This window comes from Choloepus didactylus (genome assembly GCF_015220235.1).
Source record: "Choloepus didactylus isolate mChoDid1 chromosome 24 unlocalized genomic scaffold, mChoDid1.pri SUPER_24_unloc2, whole genome shotgun sequence".
Taxonomy (NCBI): domain Eukaryota; kingdom Metazoa; phylum Chordata; class Mammalia; order Pilosa; family Megalonychidae; genus Choloepus; species Choloepus didactylus.
The window spans coordinates 1387052-1407306 of NW_023637605.1; the positions used below are offsets into that span (position 1 = coordinate 1387052).

At 39.3% G+C, this 20255-nt stretch overlaps 1 protein-coding gene across 1 annotated transcript in view; it reads left to right on the top strand.

The window, feature by feature from the left end:
- The window catches only part of LOC119525163 (serine/threonine-protein kinase WNK3-like), a 175226-nt gene that overhangs the window by 133682 nt on the left and 21289 nt on the right, over positions 1–20255 (top strand). Inside the window, 1 exon segment of the mRNA XM_037823760.1 lies at positions 13122–13143. Within this exon segment, the coding sequence (XP_037679688.1) occupies positions 13122–13143 (22 nt within the window).

Here is a 20255-nt window from a genome sequence, read left to right on the forward strand (position 1 = left end):
CAGAAGAATTCTAGGTCAAGTGAACAAAAGTCTCCCTTGAATTACAAAAACAGAGAATCATGGCCCCTTAATCAATTCCCAGAGTTGAGACAGTTTACAGATCCAGAGCCCCCTGAATGAGAGGAAGGCCGGGTACCCTTGGGGAAGGACCCTGTTACACTGCCAAAAATTTATACTGTTAATCTTCCTCTCAGCCTTCCCCAGGGGGACCTACGGCCTTTTACCAAGGTAACTGTGCACTGGGGAAAGGGAAATGATCAGATATTTGGAGGATTATTAGACACTGGTTCAGAAGTCACATTAATTCCAGGAGACCCAAAATGTCACTCTGGTCCACCAGTCAGTGTTGGGGCTTATGGGGGTCAGGTGATCGATGGGAGTTTTAGCTCAGGTCCATCTCACAGTGAGTCCAGTGGGTCCCAGGACCCATTCTGTGATTATTTCCCCAGTGCCAGGCATAATTGGAATAGACATACTCAGCAACTGGCAGAATCCTCACATTGGTTCCCTGACTCGTGGAGTGAGGTCTATTATGGTGGGAAAGGCCAAGTGGAAGCCACTAGAACTGCCCCTGCCTAGCAAAATAGTAAACCAGAAGCAATACTGGATTCCTGGAGGGATTACAGAGATTAATGCCACTCTTAAGGACTTGAAGGATCCACCACATCCCCATTCAATTCTCGTATTTGGTCTGTGCAGAAAGCAGATGGGTCTTGGAGGATGACAGTGGATTATTGTAAGCTTAAGCAGTTGGTGCCTTCAATTGCAGCTGCTGTTCCAGATGTGGTATAATTGCTTGAGCAAATCAACACATCCCCTGGCAAATGCTTTTTTCTCAATAGCTATTAGTAAGGACCACCAGAAAGTTTGCATTCAGCTGGCAAGGCCCGCAGTTTACATTCACCCTGCTATCTCAGGTTAGATCAGCTGTCCAGCCCTATGTCATAATATTGTCTGCAGGGATCTTGAGCGTTTCTCCCTCCCCCAAGACATCACACTGGTCCATTATATTGATGATATCATGTTGACTGGACCTAGTGAGCAAGAAGTTGCAACTACTCTATATTTGTTAGTAAGATATTTGCATGGCAGAGGATGGGAGATAAATCCAACAAAAATACAGGGGCCTTCCACCTCAGTAAAATGTGTAGGTGTCCAGTGGTGTGGGGCCTGTCGAGATATCCCTTCTAAGTGAAGGATAAGCTGTTGCATCTGGCCCCTCTTATGACCAAAAAAGAGACACAGTGCTTAGTTCGCCTGTTTGGATTTTGGAGACAGCATAGTCCTCATTTGGGTGTGCTACCCAAATTTATCGAGTGACCAGAAAAGCTTCTAATTTTGAGTGGGAACCAGAACAAGATGAGGCACTGTGACAGGTCCAGGCTGCTGTGCAAGCTGCTCTGCTGCTTGGACCATATGATCCAGCTGACCCAATGGTGCTGGAAGTGTCAGTGGCAAATAGAGATGCTGTTTGGGGCCTTTGGCAGGCTCACATAGGAGAATCACAATTCGGGCCCTTTGGAGTAAAGCTTTACCATCCTCTGCAGGTAACTACTCTCCATTTGAGAAACAGCTGTTGGCCTGCTACTGGGCCTTAGCAGAGACAGAATGCTTAACTATGGGCCACCAAGTGACGTCTGCTGGTCCTCCTTGCCTAGCTTCTGGTTTTAGTGGCTCTCTAAAATGTCTCTGGGCATTTTCTTTCTCTTCTCCTTATAAAGGACCCCAGTTAAGGGATTAAGACTCACTCTGAATGGGCTGGGTCACATCTCAGTTGAACCAAAAAGCCCCACCCACAATAGGTCTTCCTGCAGAGGGATGGATTAAGAGAAGATCACCTTTTGTGGGGCACATAAATTCTCCAAACCAGCACAAACATATTTAGTATATTTCAGTTCTTATGAATTTGAGATTGGTTTATCTTGGTGAATGTTCCATGTGTACTTGGCAAGAATGTGTATTCTGCTGTTGTTGGGTAGGGTGTTCTATAAACAGCAGCTAGATCCAGGTGGTTGATGATGTTGTTCAATTATTCTATATCCTTGCTGATTTGCTATCTACTACTTTTATCAGTTACTGAGAAAGGAGTGTAGTGGTCTCTAACTATAAGTGTAGATTTGTCTGTTTCTCCTTTCAGTTCTGTCAGTTTTTACCTCATATATTTGGAGGCTCTTTCATTAGGGGCATACACATTTAGCATTGTTATGTCTTCTTGGTGAATTGACCCTTTCATCATGATGTTATATTCCTCTTTATCCATGGTATTGTTTGTATTGATGGGTACTTTTATATTAATACATCACTCTATCTATCTCTTGATTAGAGTTTGCATGGTATCTCTTTTTCACCCATTGTAGTTTTAACCTACCTATATTATTATACTTGAAGTTAGTTTCTTGGAGACAGCATATGGTCATGTTTTTTTTAAACCCATTCTGACAAACTCTGTCTTTTTATTGTGTTTAAAGCATTTATGTTTAATGTTATCACTGATATATTTGGATTTTGGTCTACTGTTCTATTGTTTGTTTTTTTTTTGTTTTCGTTTTCATTACTGTTTCCCCTTTCCTGCTTTGTTTGGTTTATTTTGAACATAATTTTAGTATTCCATTTTAATTTATCTATTTTGTTTTCTCTGTATCTCCTTGTATATTTTAAATGGCTGTTCTAGGGATTACAATATTCATGCCAAAATCCAAACATCAATAATTACACTAAACATAAATGGTTTGAACACAATAAAAGATGGGGATTGTCAGAAAGGATTTTCAGTCTACTTAAAGTTATTTTACCACTTAAAGTAGAATCCTCTTACATCCATATAGGTCCCTACACTCTTCCTTATTTATATTATAGTTGTCTTTGTAATGCATCTATATATGTGGAAAACTCCATCACACAGTGGTCTAATTTTTACTTTCATCAGTCAAGCATATTTTAAAGAATTCAAGAGAAGAAGAAAAATCTTTATTCAGATATTTCCCATTTCTGTTGCTCATCCCTCATTCCTGCTCTTCCATGCTGCCTACTCATATAATTTCCCTTTCATTTGAATAACTCCATTTATCAATTCTTGTAGAGCAGGTCTGCTAGCAACAAATTCTCTTTAATTTTCTTTCATCTGAGAATGTCTTTTTTCTCCTTAATTCCTGAAGGATACTTTTGCTAGATATAGAATTCTGGGTTGATATTTCTACCTTTCAGCATTTTAAAAATGTTATGTTACTCCCTTTGGTTTCCACTGTTTGTATGAGAAATCTGCAGTAACTCGAATCATTGTTTTCTTATATGGAATACATTGTTTTCCTCTCATTGCTTTCAGAATTTTTTCCTTATCTTTAATTTTCAGCAGTTTTTTTCTTTCAGTTTTAGGATTTATTATGTGTCTGGGCATGAGGGTTTTTGCATTTATCTTGTTTTGCCTTCCTGGATCCTCTTTAATATCTAGGTTAATGTCTTTTGCCGAATTTGGCAAGTTTTCAGCTAATATTTCTTTAAACATTTTTTTTTCTTATTGCACTGTCTCCTTTTGGGAATCCATAACTCATATGTTAGACCTTTTGTAACTGACCAATAAGTCCCTTAGGTTTTGTTTATATTTGTTTTTCAATCTTATTTATCTCTGTTGTTCAAATTGAATAATTTCCTTTGGTGTAGCATCATCTTTTCTGACCCTTTCTTCAGTAATCTCTATTCTGCTATTGAACCCATCCAGTGAAATTTTTATATTGAGTACTGTATTTCTTTGCTTCTAAAATTTCCATTATGTTCTTCTTTATATATTGTATTTCTTTGCCAAGACTTTTTATTTTGTCATTAGTTTCCATAGTTTTTGTGATTACCTATTTGAGTGTTTTTATAATAGCTGCTGTAAAGTCTTTGTCAGATAATTCTAACAATTGTATCATCTCAGCATTAGTGTCTGTTGATTGTCTTTTCCCATATACGTTGAATTTTCCTCGTTCTTTGTATGCTGAGTCACACTGGATTTTATATCCTGGACATTTTGCATATTATGTTATGAGAGTTTTGTGTCTTTTAAAATCCTTTGTCAAATGTTGATATTTTTGTTACAGGAGGCTCTCAACTCAGTTATTTTTAGGTTAGTTATTTTTACATTACAAGTTCCAGTTGTCTTCTGTGGGCTGTCATTCCAATGTCAGTTAAGTTTCAGGGTCTCTATAGTGCTCTTTGGATCTACTTCATATGTGGCCTCCTAGTGGTCAGTTTGAGACCTGCGTGGTGTCTGTTTGTTCAGTTCTAACCATCTTTGGTTGCCTCATTAGGATCAGAATCACACAGACACAGCTCAGTGATAAACTTGGGAGTTCATAAATAATTTACCTCAGTTTCTCCTGCCCTGTAGTATCCCCAGTACTTTCTGATTTTCAGTGGCTCCTTTCTTTATTCCTCAGCCAGAAAGCTGGGGTTTTAACTGTTTTGCGCTATTTTGTACTTCTGCCACTGCACCCATGTCCAACACCAAGATTTGAGAGGATATAGAGATTAAAAAAGCAATAGTGACTGCCTTCCCTCTACTGGGACCTTAGTTCCACCAATTGGAGAGGGAAGGTTCCCTCCCTCAGAGGTTGGCTTCTGTTAGCTTGTGTTGTGGCTGTTGCCTCTACCACCACATAGTTGCTTGAGGGCTGGGAAAAAGAATACAGAGAATAGAGGAGGAAATAAGGGCTTTCTGCACTCTATATGAACACTGAGCATTCTCTTTCCCATTTCTTAGGCTAGAAGTAGAGTGTTGCCCCTGGAGATCTCTCACTTTGTGCCCTAGTGCCATTTCTAGTTTAGTCATGGGTACAGATGGGAAAAATTGGTAAACTCCACTGACATTTTAATTGTACTTTAAATTTTGGTCTAATTCCCTAGTCAACCTGATACTTTTTTGCTATTTAGAAATCTCAAATATCTGCTCCATGCATTCTGTCCAGCTTTTATGGGTAGACTAAATATGTTAAATTTGTCAGTCCTGCAATATACAGCCACTAATGTTTCTGCTCAGTTTTTCCTTGTTTTCACTTTTAAGCCCAGCTTCCTAGGAGTGTCCCCTATGTCTGCATTGTTTAATCTTCAATCAAAGATGTGTCAGAGGTTTCACTCAAACCAGAAAGTCTTCCACGCTCTGCTGATGGATCTCTGTGTGGGCTGGGTAGCCCACTCAGACTTCAGGCTGTTTTCTAGTCTGACCCAGCTTTTACTTTCCTCCAGGATCTTTCATGACCCTTCCTTGCATGTTCAGGCTCTGTCAGCCAGTGATATGTGGGTGGTTTAGGCCCTCCACTCTGCTGTGTACATTAAGAACTTCCAATCATCCTGGAACATGTGGACAATTTGTCAAGCCCCTGTAGCAGTCTCACCTCCCAGATCTCCCTTTTAACCTCAGGCTAACAAATTTGTCCACTGATTTTAGCCAAATGGGAAAAATAAAAACTATCAGCAAACTTTGAAAGAGATCTATTAGAGTTAGAAATATGGAACTGCCTAGTCCTGTGATAAGCAATTAAGTAAGAAACCACTAGAAGGTATGTGTGGAGCATCTTTGCAAACTTGGCCTCAATGAGTTATAAAAAGAAAGAGAAAATGAAGATAATTTAGTTCCCATGTAAGAAGGCAATCATTTTTATATTGCCTAGTTTGGAAAAAATATAAACATTTCATTAAGTTAACATAAGTACAATAGTCAGGTGTTCCCTTTTCTACCTGCTAAAATAAAATAATTTCAAGCTTCCAGCATGGAGTTAATAAGTATTACACAGTCAAATGGGAAATGCTAGACTCAATCACATATAAACCACTTTCTTTACTGTAGAACCTCTCAGGGACTTTAAGGTGCTAATATGATTTGAGAATTTCTAAGAAAAGCAATAATATACAATATTTCCCAAAACAATTTTATCACAGAACCACTTTTCACAGAATACATTTTGAGAAGCTTTCCCTTTACATATGTACAGAGATCCATACCCATCCTCTCTGCCCACAATTATAGCTGCTTTGTGGGAAACATGAATGCATGGTATTGCAGTATAATGGCATCTACAAAGTATATATGTAGTTTACTTATAATATGAGCATGGTGCTAAACTTTGCAAAAAGATTTAGCATAGCAGGTATGAGACTGCTGTCTTTAGAAAGGACTGTGTGCAAGATTGGCCCTTGGCTGTTATATAGGAACTTGATTTCCCTTGTCCCTGAATTGATAAAGTGTGGTTCACTTTACCTAGGTTGTTTGTACAAATAATGTGATTTATGCTGAATGATTGCTTCCTTCTGGGAATCTGGAATTTTGGTACATGCTAGGCAGAAGGTGCCTATATGATCTGCCCCAAATAAAAACCTTGGGAATTAAGACTATAATGGACTCTCCTGGACAGAGGCATTGCACACATTACTTCATTTTTCATTGCTGGGGAAAGGAGCATGCTCAAGCATGCCCCCTTACAATAGGAAGAGAACATAAGGTAGTCTGTGCATGAATTTCTCCAAATTACTGTGTCTTTTTCTCTTGGTGATCCTATTATGTATCCTTTCACTGTCATAAACCTAGCCATGACTACAACTGTATGCTAAGTCCCATGAGACCTCTTAGTGAATCACTCCAAAGCATAAACGTGTTACATTATCATAATCCCCAAAACAACTCTATAAGGTAGGTGTACATTAATGTCTGTATCTTATAGGTAAGACATTGAGGTTAGTTAGGTTAAGCAACTTCCCTAGTATCTAATTTAATAAATGATGGAATCCAGATTTGTGTGACTTCAGAGCCTTGGTTCTTAAATATCATATTGCATTGGTCCCCAGTACCATAAACTGTGTCTGCAGTGGGGTGAGTAGAGTGAATGGAAGATCACCAAGGGCTACAGTGGTCTGGGACTGCTTGAGGAAGAAGGTAGAATTTGACTTGTTCTTGAAGGATAAATGGACAGCATTAAAACTGATGAAGTGAAGTGGGAAGAGTATTGTCAATAGGAAGAATTGCATGATGTAAAGGCAGATGGTAAAATGCGAGATTTATTTGGGAGAAAGAGAATATCACAATTGGGTGAAATGGTGGATTCACATCAGAAGTTTTTTCTTCCATACTTAAAAAAAAAAAAAACTTTTTGGCAGCTTGTACTGGTCTGAAGCTGTTATGGACCCCAGAAGAGCCATGATCTTTTAATCCAATCTTCAGGGGTGGGACCTTTTGATTGAATACTTCTGTGGAGATGTGACCCAGCCAACTGTGGGTGAGACCTTTTGATTAAATTATTTCCATGGAGGTGTGACCCACCCATTCAGTGTGGGTCTTGTTTAGTTCACTGGAGTCCTTTAAGAGAGCTTTTGGAGAGAAGGAGCTCAGAGAAGCTGAGAGAGACCATTTTGGAGAGAAGCTAAGAGCTGAGAGCCCATGCAGACTCAGATGCTTGGAGATGCTTGGAGATGCAGACAGAAAGACGTTAGGAGATGTTAAGCTAAGAGATGAAGCCCAGAGTTTGCCCCGGAGAAGCTAAGAGAGAACTCCCAGACACTTAGAGAGAAATGCCCTGGGCGAACAAGAAAGCCAGAGATGTTTTTGAGAGAGCCGTTTTGAAACCAGAATCCAGGAGCAAAGGACCAGCAGATGCCAGCCACATGCCTTCCCAGCTAACAGAGATATTCTGGATGCCATAAATATATAACCTAATAAATCCCCTTTATAAAAGCCAATCCATTTGTGGTATTTTGCATAACGGCAGCTTTAGCAAACCGGAACACAGCTGTTACAGCTTATCTATGCTAGAGTTTAGTATAAGGTAATGTATCTGGTCTAACACACAATTATATACTTAAGCTTAATAAGTAAGATAATATGCTTGTTTAAGATAATAAGATAATTTATTTGTTTTGCAAAGACAACCATGATTTCCAAGGATTTGGCAACCTAAACAAGTTGAAAACCCACTCTTGTTAACCATTAAGGAACTGTTGAAGATTTTCCTTTTTTTAGCCTGGGAGTGAAATGCTGGAAACAGCATATTAATCTGGTGGCAATATGAAGAATATATCAGCTAAAGCCAGGGAGTGAGTCCATTTAGATCATTGTAATCATAGTAGTCCATTTATGAGATGATTAAGAGCTTACAGAATTTTGTAAATGAAAAGAGACAACAGATTAATTTCCATGGGTGATGGACTGAATATATGCGTGTTTATTGGCAAATCCAAAAGATCTGTATCTGGGTAGTCTGAAGAAAATGTGATTTCTTTAAAAGAAATATGATAGGAGAAAGACCTGGTTTGCTGACACCATGATCGGTTTGACTCTAGGTATATTGAATTGAATGATTTATGGATATCCAAGTGGAAAAGCACATTTGGGAGTTGGTTTGATAAGATTGGGATTGAAGACAGAAATCAAGAACTGAGATAAGAGATAGAAACATTTGCAGAGGGGTGATGCTGTAACTCCTTGAATGTAGTTATCATCTTGGGGGCAATAACAAACAACAGTGCCAAGGATTGAACTCTGGTTGTATTCATTTCATCAAAAAGAAATGAATATTAAAGAAGATCTTTGAAATTAATAAGTAATGTTACCACCTATCATAAACTACATTTGTGGTGTACTTCTTTTAATGTGCATTGATAGCACACTTTCTGGTTTGTCACTTTAAATTAAGTTGTCTTTCATAGTATGATATGAATAACTTTTAAGTCAAATCAATCAGTAAAAGTTCCTACCATATATAAAGCATAGTTAGGCACTGAGTAACAATCAAATACCATTGTTTTCTTCTCATAGCACATTGCTCTTGGTAACTTTTGGAAGGGTTTTTTTGGGGGGGGGGGCTGGGGGTGAGTGGTAAATCAGTCAGAGGAATTTGAACCCTATGAATCTTTTCTGTGAGAATGATTTGGTAAGCCTGTATAATGGTACTAAATAATTTAAAGAAAGTGTGGTATTCAGGTTAGGAAACTTTTCACTGACAGAGACATTCCAATTGATTTCTTTCATTTATGTGGACATCTTGTCCTTCACACCTCATGAGGCTCATCAATCCTTCTGCATCCTTGTTTCTGCTATTCTAGACACACAATCTTTTTATCATAAATTGAAAAAAAATAAAATGAGATTCTAGTTTTCTGAAGCTTATTGAAATTCAGTATGGCATATTATAAAGATAATGAGTCCTTGTCTACGTTTCAGACTTCCAGGCCTGGCTCTACTTGCTGGTAACTAGTTGCAAGAACTCAGACATGCCAATTTACTTTTCCTGAACATTGTTTCCCCATTATAAAACTAGACCTCTAAGTTTCTTTCCATATTAACATTCTATGATTCTATTTAAATACTTCTATTTGAGGAAGCTGATGAAAAGATTAGGGTTTATACAAATTTGAGAGGGCTATTATTTATTATACTTGACTTAGACATAAGATGACTGTGCTGAGACTTAGACATAAGATGACTGTGCTGATTTGAGTCCATTATGTCCCCCATAGAAACCATGTTCTTTAATGCAGTCTTGTGGGGCAGACTTATTAGTCTTTTGATGAAGGTGAGATGTTGATTTAGGTTGTTTCCATGGAGACATGACCCACCCATCTGTAGGTGAGACCTTTTGATTAGATTATTTCTAGGCAGCTGTCACTCTGCCCATTTCATGGTGGGTCTTAATTAGATCACTGGAGTCCTTTAAGAGAGCTCATGGAGAGATGCTCAGAGCAGCTGAAAGAGACATTTGGAGAGAATCTAAGATATGTAATCCAGAGTTTGCCCCCAGAAGAAGCTAAGAGCCGACACAGACCCAGACGCTTGGAGATGATGGGAGATGCAGACACTTTTATCACCTTAGAACTGTACATATGTGACCTAATAAATCCCCTTTATAAAAGCCAATCTAGAGGCGGGGCAAGATGGCGGACTGGTGAGCTGTATGCTTTAGTTACTCCTCCAGGAAAGTAGGTAGAAAGCCAGGAACTGCGTGGACTGGACACCACAGACCAATCTGACTTTGGGCATACTTCATACAACACTCATGAAAATGTGGAACTGCTGAGATCAGTGAAATCTGTAAGTTTTTGCAGCCAGGGGACCCGCGCCCCTCCCTGCCAGGCTCAGTCCCGTGGGAGGAGGGGCTGTCAGCTCCGGGAAGGAGAAGGGAGAACTGCAGTGGCAGCCCTTATCAGAAACTCATTCTACTGATCCAAACTCCAACCATAGATAGACTGAGACCAGACACCAGAGAATCTGAGAGCAGCCAGCCCAGCAGAGAAGAGACAGACATAGAAAAAAACAACATGAAAAACTCCAAAATAAAAGCGTAGGATTTTTGGAGTTCTGGTGAACATAGAAAGGGGAAGGGCAGAGCTCAGGCCCTGAGGCTCATATGCAAATCCTGAAGAAAAGCTGATCTCTGCCCTGTGGACCTTTCCTTAATGGCCCTAATTGCTTTGTCTCTTAGCATTTCAATAACCCATTAGATCTCAGAGGAGAGCCCTTTTTTTAATCCTTTTTTCTTTTTCTACAACAATTACTCTAAGAAGCCCAATACAGAAAGCTTCAAAGACTTGCAATTTGGGCAGGTCAGGACAAGAGCAGAACTAAGAGAGCTCTGAAACAAAAGGCAATAATCCAGTGGCTGAGAAAATTCACTAAACACCACAACTTCCCAAGAAAAGGGGGGTGTCTGCTCACAGCCATCATCCTGGTGGACAAGAAACACTCCTGCCTGTCACCAGCCCCATAGCCCAGAGCTGCCTCAGAAAACCCAGTGTGACGGAAGTGCTTCAAATAACAGGCACAGACCACAAAACTGGGCATGGACATTAGCCTTCCCTGCAACCTCAGCTGATTGTCCCAGAGTTGGGAAGGTGGAGCAGTGTGAATTAACAAAGCCCCATTCAGCCATCATTTCAGCAGACTGGGAGCCTCCCTACACAGCCCAGCAGCCCAGAACTGCCCTGGGGGACGGCACTCACCTGTGACATAGCACAGTCATCCCTCAACAGAGGACCCGGGTGCACAGCCTGGAAGAGGGGCCCACTTGCAAGTCTCAGGAGCCATACGCCATTACCTAGGACTTGTGGGTCAGTGGCAAAGACAAACTGTGGCAAGACTGCACTGAAGGATTAGACTATTGCATCAGCTTTAAAACTCTAGGATCACCAGGAGATTTGATTGTTAGAGCCACCCCCCCTCCCCGACTGCCCAGAAACACGCCCCATATAAAGGGCGGGCAACACGAACTACACACACAAGCTTGGTACACCAATTGGACCCCACAAGACTCACTCCCCCACTCACCAAAAAGGCTAAGCAGGGGAGAACTGGCTTGTGGAGAACAGGTGGCTCATGGACGCCACCTGCTGGTTAGTTAGAAAAAGTGTACTCCACGAAGCTGTAGATCTGATAAATTAGAGATAAGGAATTCAATTGGTCTACAAATCCTAAAAGAACCCTATCAAGTTCAGCAAATGCCAAGAGGCCAAAAACAACAGAAAATTATAAAGCATATGAAAACACCAGACGATATGGATAACCCAAGCCCAAGCACCCAAATCAAAAGAGCAGAAGAGACACAGCTCCTAGAGCAGCTACTCAAAGAACTAAAGATGAACAATGAGACCATAGTATGGGATACAAAGGATATCAAGAAGACCCTAGAAGAGCATAAAGAAGACATTGCAAGACTAAATAAAAAAATGGATGATCTTATGGAAAGTAAAGAAACTGTTGACCAAATTAAAAAGATTCTGGACGCTCATAGTACAAGACTAGAGGAAGTTGAACAACGAATCAGTGACCTGGAAGATGACAGAATGGAAAATCAAAGCATAAAAGAAAGAATGGGGAAAGAAATTGAAAAAATCCAAACGGACCTCAGGGATGTGATAGATAATATGAAACGTCCGAATATAAGACTCATTGGTGTTCCAGACGGGGAAGAAAAGGGTAAAGGTCTAGGAAGAGTATTCAAAGAAATTGTTTGGGAAAACTTCCCAAATCTTCTAAACAACATAAATGCACAAATCATAAATGCTCAGCGAACTCCAAATAGAATAAATCCAAATAAACCCACTCCGAGACATATTCTGATCACACTGTGAAACATGGAAGAGAAGGAGGAAGTTCTGAAAGCAGCAAGAGAAAAGCAATTCACCACATACAAAGGAAACAGCATAAGACTAAGTAGTGACTACTCAGCAGCCACCATGGAGCCAAGAAGGCAGTGGCACGATATATTTAAAATTCTGAGTGAGAAAAATTTCCAACCAAGAATACTATATCCAGAAAGCTCTCCTTCAAATTTGAGGGAGAGCTTAAATTTTTCACAGACAAACAAATGCTGAGAGAATTTGCTAACAAGAGACCTGCCCTACTGGAGATACTAAAGGGAGCCCTATAGACAGAGAAACAAAGAAAGGACAGAGAGACTTAGAGAAAGGTTCAGTACTAAAGAGATTCGGTATGGGTACAATAAAGAATATTAATAGAGAGAGGGGAAAAATATGACAAACAGAAACCAATAATAATAATAATAATAAAAGATAAAAGATGGCTGATTCAAGAAATGCCTTCACGATTATGACGTTGAATGTAAATCGATTAAACTCCCCAATTAAAGATATAGATTCGCAGAATGGATCAAAAAAAATGAACCATCAATATGTTGAATACAAGAGACTCATCTTAGACACAGGGACACAAAGAAACTGAAAGTGAAAGGATGGAAAAAAATATTTCATGCAAGGTACCGCCAAAAGAAAGCAGGTGTAGCAATATTAATCTCAGATAAAATAGACGTTAAATGCAGGGATGTTTTGAGGGACAAAGAAGGCCACTACATACTAATAAAAGGGGCAATTCAACAAGAAGAAATAACAATTGTAAATGTCTCTGCACCCAATCAAGGTGCCACAAAATACATGAGAGAAACACTGGCAAAACTAAAGGAAGCAATTGATGTATCCACAATAATTGTGGGAGACTTCAACACATCACTCTCTCCTATAGATAGATCAACCAGACAGAAGACCAATAAGGAAATTGAAAACCTAAACAATCTGATAAATGAATTAGATTTAACAGACATATACAGGACATTACATCCCAAATCACCAGGATACACATACTTTTCTAGTGCTCACGGAACTTTCTCCAGAATAGATCATATGCTGGGACATAAAACAAGCCTCAGTAAATTTAAAAAGATTGAAATTATTCAAAGCACATTCTCTGACCACAATGGAATACAATTAGAAGTCAATAACCATCAGAGACTTAGAAAATTCACAAATACCTGGAGGTTAAACAACACACTCCTAAACAATCAGTGGGTTAAAGAAGAAATAGCAAGAGAAATTGCTAAATATATAGAGATGAATGAAAATGAGAACACAACATACCAAAACCTATGGGATGCAGCAAAAGCAGTGCTAAGGGGGAAATTTATAGCACTAAACGCATATATTAAAAAGGAAGAAAGAGCCAAAATCAAAGAACTAATGGATCAACTGAAGAAGCTAGAAAATGAACAGCAAACGAATCCTAAACCAAGTAGAAGAAAAGAAATCACAAGGATTAAAGCAGAAATAAATGACATCGAGAACAAAAAAACAATAGAGAGGATAAATATCACCAAAAGTTGGTTCTTTGAGAAGATCAACAAGATTGACAAGCCCCTAGCTAGACTGACAAAATCAAAAGGAGAGAAGACCCATATAAACAAAATAATGAATGAAAAAGGTGACATAACTGCAGATCCTGAAGAAATTAAAAAAATTATAAGAGGATACTATGAACAACTGTATGGCAACAAACTGGATAATGTACAGGAAGTGGACAATTTCCTGGAAACATATGAACAACCTAGACTGACCAGAGAAGAAACAGAAGACCTCAACCAACCCATCACAAGCAAAGAGATCCAATCAGTCATCAAAAATCTTCCCACAAATAAATGCCCAGGGCCAGATGGCTTCACAGGGGAATTCTACCAAACTTTCCAGAAAGAACTGACAGCAATCTTACTCAAACTCTTTCAAAACATTGAAGAAAATGGAACACTACATAACTCATTTTATGAAGCTAACATCAATCTAATACCAAAACCAGGCAAAGATGCTACAAAAAAGGAAAACTACCGGCCAATCTCCCTAATGAATAAACATGCAAAAATCCTCAACAAAATACTTGCAAATCGCATCCAAAGACACATTAAAAAAATCATACACCATGACCAAGTGGGGTTCATTCCAGGCATGCAAGGATGGTTCAACATAAGAAAATCAATCAATGTATTACAACACATTAACAAGTCAAAAGGGAAAAATCAATTGATCATCTCAATAGATGATGAAAAAGCATTTGACAAAATCCAACATCCGTTTTTGATAAAAACACTTCAAAAGGGAGGAATTGAAGGAAACTTCCTCAACATGATAAAGAGCATGTATGAAAAACCCACAGCCAGCATAGTACTCAATGGTGAGAGACTGAAAGCCTTCCCTCTAAGATCAGGAACAAGACAAGGATGCCCGCTGTCACCACTGTTTTCAACATTGTGCTGGAAGTGCTAGCCAGGGCAATCCGGCAAGACAAAGAAATAAAAGGCATCCAAATTGGAAAAGAAGAAGTAAAACTGTCATTGTTTGCAGATGATATGATCTTATATCTAGAAAACCCTGAGACATCGACGATACAGCTACTAGAGCTAATAAACAAATTTAGCAAAGTAGCGGGATACAAGGTTAATGCACATAAGTCAGTACTGTTTCTATATGCTAGAAATGAACAAACTGAAGAGACACTCAAGAAAAAGATACCATTTTCTATAGCAACTAAAAAAATCAAGTACCTAGGAATAAACTTAACCAAAGATGTAAAAGACCTATACAAAGAAAACTACATAACTCTACTAAAAGAAATAGAAGGGGACCTTAAAAGATGGAAAAATATTCCACGTGCATGGATAGGAAGACTAAATGTCATTAAGATCCCAGTTCTACCCAAACTCATCTACAGATTCAATGCAATCCCAATCAAAATTCCAACAACCTACTTTGCAGACTTGGAAAAGCTACTTATCAAATTTATTTGGAAAGGGAAGATGCCTCGAATTGCTAAAGACACTCTAAAAAACAAAAACGAAGTGGGAGGACTTACACTCCCTGACTTTGAAGCTTATTATAAAGCCACAGTTGCCAAAACAGCATGGTACTGGCACAAAGATAGACATATAGATCAATGGAATCGAATTGAGAATTGAGAGATAGACCCTCAGATCTATGGATGACTGATCTTTGATAAGGCCCCCAAAGTCACTGACCTGAGTCATAATGGTCTTTTCAACAAACGGGGCTGGGAGAGTTGGATATCCATATCCAAAAGAATGAAAGAGGACCCATACCTCACCCCCTACACAAAAATTAACTCAAAATGGACGAAAGATCTCAATATAAAAGAAAGTACCATAAAACTCCTAGAAGATAATGTAGGAAAACATCTTCAAGACCTTGTATTAGGCGGCCACTTCCTAGACTTTACACCCAAAGCACAAGCAACAAAAGAGAAAATCGATAAATGGGAACTCCTCAAGCTTAGAAGTTTCTGCACCTGAAAGGAATTTCTCAAAAAGGTAAAGAGGCAGCCAACTCAATGGGAAAAAATTTTTGGAAACCATGTATCTGACAAAAGACTGATATCTTGCATATATAAAGAAATCTTACAACTCAATGACAATGGTACAGACAGCCTAATTATAAAACAGCCAAAAGATATGAAAAGAGAGTTCTCTGAAGAGGAAATACAAATGGCCAAGAAACACATGAAAAAATGTTCAGCTTCACTAGCTATTAGAGAGATGCAAATTAAGACCACAATGAGATACCATCTAACACCGGTTAGAATGGCTGCCATTAAACAAACAGGAAACTACAAATGCTGGAGGGGATGTGGAGAAATTGGAACTCACATGAGTGGGTAAATAAAATGTGTTATATACACACGATGGAATACTACACGGCAGTAAGAGGGAACAATCTTGTGAAACATATCACAACATGGATGAACCTTGAAGACATAATGCTGAGCGAAATAAACCAGGCACAAAAAGAGAAATATTATATGCTACCACTAATGTGAACTTTGAAAAATGTAAAACAAATGGTTTATAATGTAAAATGTAGGGGAACTAGCAATAGAGAGCAATTAAGGAAGGGGGAACAATAATCCAAGAAGAACAGATAAGCTATTTAATGTTCTGGGGATGCCCAGGAATGACTATGGTCGATTAATTTCTAATGGATATAGTAGGAAGAAGTTCAGAGAAATGTTGCTATATTATGTAACTTTCTTGGGGTAAAGTAGGAACATGTTGGAATTTAAGCAGTTATCTTAGGTTAGTTGTCTTTTTCTTACTCCCTTGTTATGGTCTCGTTGAAATGTTCTTTTATTGTATATTTGTTTTCTTTTTAACTTTTTTTCATACAGTTGATTTAAAAAAGAAGGGAGAGAGAGGCGGGGCAAGATGGAGGACTGGTGAGCTGTAAGTTTTAGTTACTCCTCCAGGAAAGTAGGTAAAAAGCCAGGAACTGCGTGGACTGGACACCACAGAGCAATCTGTCTTTGGGCATACTTCATACAACACTCATGGAAATGTCGAATTGCTGAGATCAGCGAAATGTGTAAGTTTTTGCGGCCAGGGGACCCGCGCCCCTCCCTGCCAGGCTCAGTCCCGTGGGAGGAGGGGCTACCAGCTCCGGGAAGGAGAAGGCAGAACTGCAGTGGTAGCCCTTCTTGGAAACTCATTCTACTGATCCATACTCCAACCATAGATAGACTGAGACCAGACACCAGAGAATCTGAGAGCTGCTAGCCCAGCAGAGAGGAGACAGGCATAGGAAAAAAAAAAAAATAACACGAAAAACTCCAAAATAAAAGCAGAGGATTTTTGGAGTTCTGGTGAACACAGAAAGGGGAAGGGCGGAGCTCAGGCCTTGAGGCGCATATGCAAATCCTGAAGAAAAGCTGATCTCTCTGCCCTGTGGACCTTTCCTTAATGGCCCTGGTTGCTTTGTCTATTAGCATTTCAATAACCCATTAGATCTCTGAGGAGGGCCCTTTTTTTTTTTAAATCCTTTTTTCTTTTCTAAAACAATTACTCTAAGAAGCCCAATACAGAAAGCTTCAAAGAATTGCAATTTGGGCACGTCAAGTCAAGAGCAGAACTAAGAGAGCTCTGAGACAAAAGGCAATAATCCAGTGGCTGAGAAAATTCACTAAACACCACAACTTCCCAAGAAAAGGGGGGTGTCCGCTCACAGCCACCATCCTGGTGGACTGGAAACACTCCTGTCCATCGCCAGCCCCATAGCCCAGAGCTGCCCCAGACAACCCAGTGTGACGGAAGTGCTTCAAATAACAGGCACACACCACAAAACTGGGCGTGGACATTAGCCTTCCCTGCAACCTCAGCTGATTGTCCCAGAGCTGGGAAGGTGGAGCAGTGTGAATTAACAAAGCCCCATTCAGCCATCATTTCAGCAGACTGGGAGCCTCCCTACACAGCCCAGCAGCCCAGAACTGCCCTGGGGTGACAGCACTCACCTGTGACATAGCACAGTCATCCCTCAACAGAGGACCCGGGGTGCACAGCCTGGAAGAGGGGCCCACTTGCAAGTCTCAGGAGCCATACGCCAATACCAAAGACTTGTGGGTCAGTGGCAGAGACAAACTGTGGCAGGACTGAACTTCAGTTTAGAATTAGACTATTCTAATTCAGGATTAGACTATTGCAGCAGCTTTAAAACTCTAGGATCATCAGGGAGATTTGATTGTTAGGGCCAACCCCCTCCCCGACTGCCCAGAAACACGCCCCACATACAGGGCAGGCAACACCAACTACACACGCAAGCTTGGTACACCAATTGGAACCCACAAGACTCACTCCCCCACTCACCAAAAAGGCTAAGCATGGGGGAACTGCCTCGTGGAGAACAGGTGGCTCGTGGACGCCACCTGCTGGTTAGTTAGAGAAAGTGTACTCCACGAAGCTGTAGATCTGATAAATTAGAGATAAGGACTTCAATAGGTCTACAAACTCTAAAAGAACCCTATCAAGTTCAGCAAATGCCAAGAGGCCAAAAACAACAGAAAATTATAAAGCATATGAAAAAACCAGACAATATGGATAACCCAAGCCCAAGCACCCAAATCAAAAGACCAGAAGAGACACAGCACCTAGAGCAGCTACTCAAAGAACTAAAGATGAACAATGAGACCATAGTACGGGATATGAAGGAAATCAAGAAGACTCTAGAAGAGCATAAAGAAGACATTGCAAGACTAAATAAAATAATGGATGATCTTATGGAAATTAAAGAAACTGTTGACCAAATTAAAAAGATTCTGGACACTCATAGTACAAGACTAGAGGAAGTTGAACAACGAATCAGTGACCTGGAAGATGACAGAATGGAAAATGAAAGCATAAAAGAAAGAATGGGGAAAAAAATTGAAAAAATCGAAACGGACCTCAGGGATATGATAGATAACATGAAACATCCAAATATAAGACTCATTGGTGTCCCAGAAGGGGAAGAAAAGGGTAAAGGTCTAGGAAGAGTATTCAAAGAAATTGTTGGGGAAAACTTCCCAAATCTTCTAAACAACATAAATACACAAATCATAAATGCTCAGTGAACCCCAAATAGAATAAATCCAAATAAACCCACTCCGAGACATATACTGATCACACTGTCAAACACAGAAGAGAAGGAGCAAGTTCTGAAAGCAGCAAGAGAAAAGCAATTCACCACATACAAAGGAAACAGCATAAGACTAAGTAGTGACTACTCAGTAGCCACCATGGAGGCAAGAAGGCAGTGGCACGATATATTTAAAATTCTGAGTGAGAAAAATTTCCAACCAAGAATACTTTATCCAGCAAAGCTCTCCTTCAAATTTGAGGGAGAGCTCAAATTTTTCACAGAGAAACAAATACTGAGAGAATTTGCTAACAAGAGACCTGCCTTACTGGAGATACTAAAAGGAGCCCTACAGACAGAGAAACAAAGACAGGACAGAGAGACTTGGAGAAAGGTTCAGTCCTAAAGAGATTCGGTATGTGTACAATAAAGGATATTAATAGAGAGAGGGAAAAATATGGCAAACATAGACCAAAGGATAAGATGGGCGATTCAAGAAATGCCTTCACGGTTTTAACGTTGAATGTAAGTGGATTAAAATCCCCAATTAAAAGATATAGATTCGCAGAATGGATCAAAAAAAATGAACCATCAATATGTTGCATACAAGGGACTCATCTTAGACACAGGGACACAAAGAAACTGAAAGTGAAAGGATGGAAAAAAATATTTCATGCAAGCTACAGCCAAAAGAAAGCAGGTGTAGCAATATTAATCGCAGATAAAATAGACTTCAAATGCAGGGATGTTTTGAGAGACAAAGAAGGCCACTACATACTAATAAAAGGGGGCAATTCAGCAAGAAGAAATAACAATCGTAAATGTCTATGCACCCAATCAAGGTGCCACAAAATACATGAGAGAAACACTGGCAAAACTAAAGGAAGCAACTGATGTTTCCACAATAATTGTGGGAGACTTCAACACATCACTCTCTCCTATAGATAGATCAACCAGACAGAATACCAATAAGGAAATTGAAAACCTAAACAATCTGATAAATGAATTAGATTTAACAGACATATACAGGACATTACATCCCAAATCACTAGGATACACATACTTTTCTAGTGCTCACGGAACTTTCTCCAGAATAGATCATATGCTGGGACATAAAACAAGCCTCAATAAATTTAAAAAGATTGAAATTATTCAAAGCACATTCTCTGACCACAATGGAATACAATTAGAAGTCAATAACCATCAGAGACTTAGAAAATTCACAAATACCTGGAGGTTAAACAACACACTCCTAAACAATCAGTGGGTTAAAGAAGAAATAGCAAGAGAAATTGCTAAATATATAGAGACGAATGAAAATGAGAACACAACATACCAAAACCTATGGGATGCAGCAAAAGCAGTGCTAAGGGGGAAATTTATAGCACTAAACGCATATATTAAAAAGGAAGAAAGAGCCAAAATCAAAGAACTAATGGATCAACTGAAGAAGCTAGAAAATGAACAGCAAACCAATCCTAAACCAAGTAGAAGAAAAGAAATAACAAGGATTAAAGCAGAAATAAATGACATCGAGAACAAAAAAACAATAGAGAGGATAAATATCA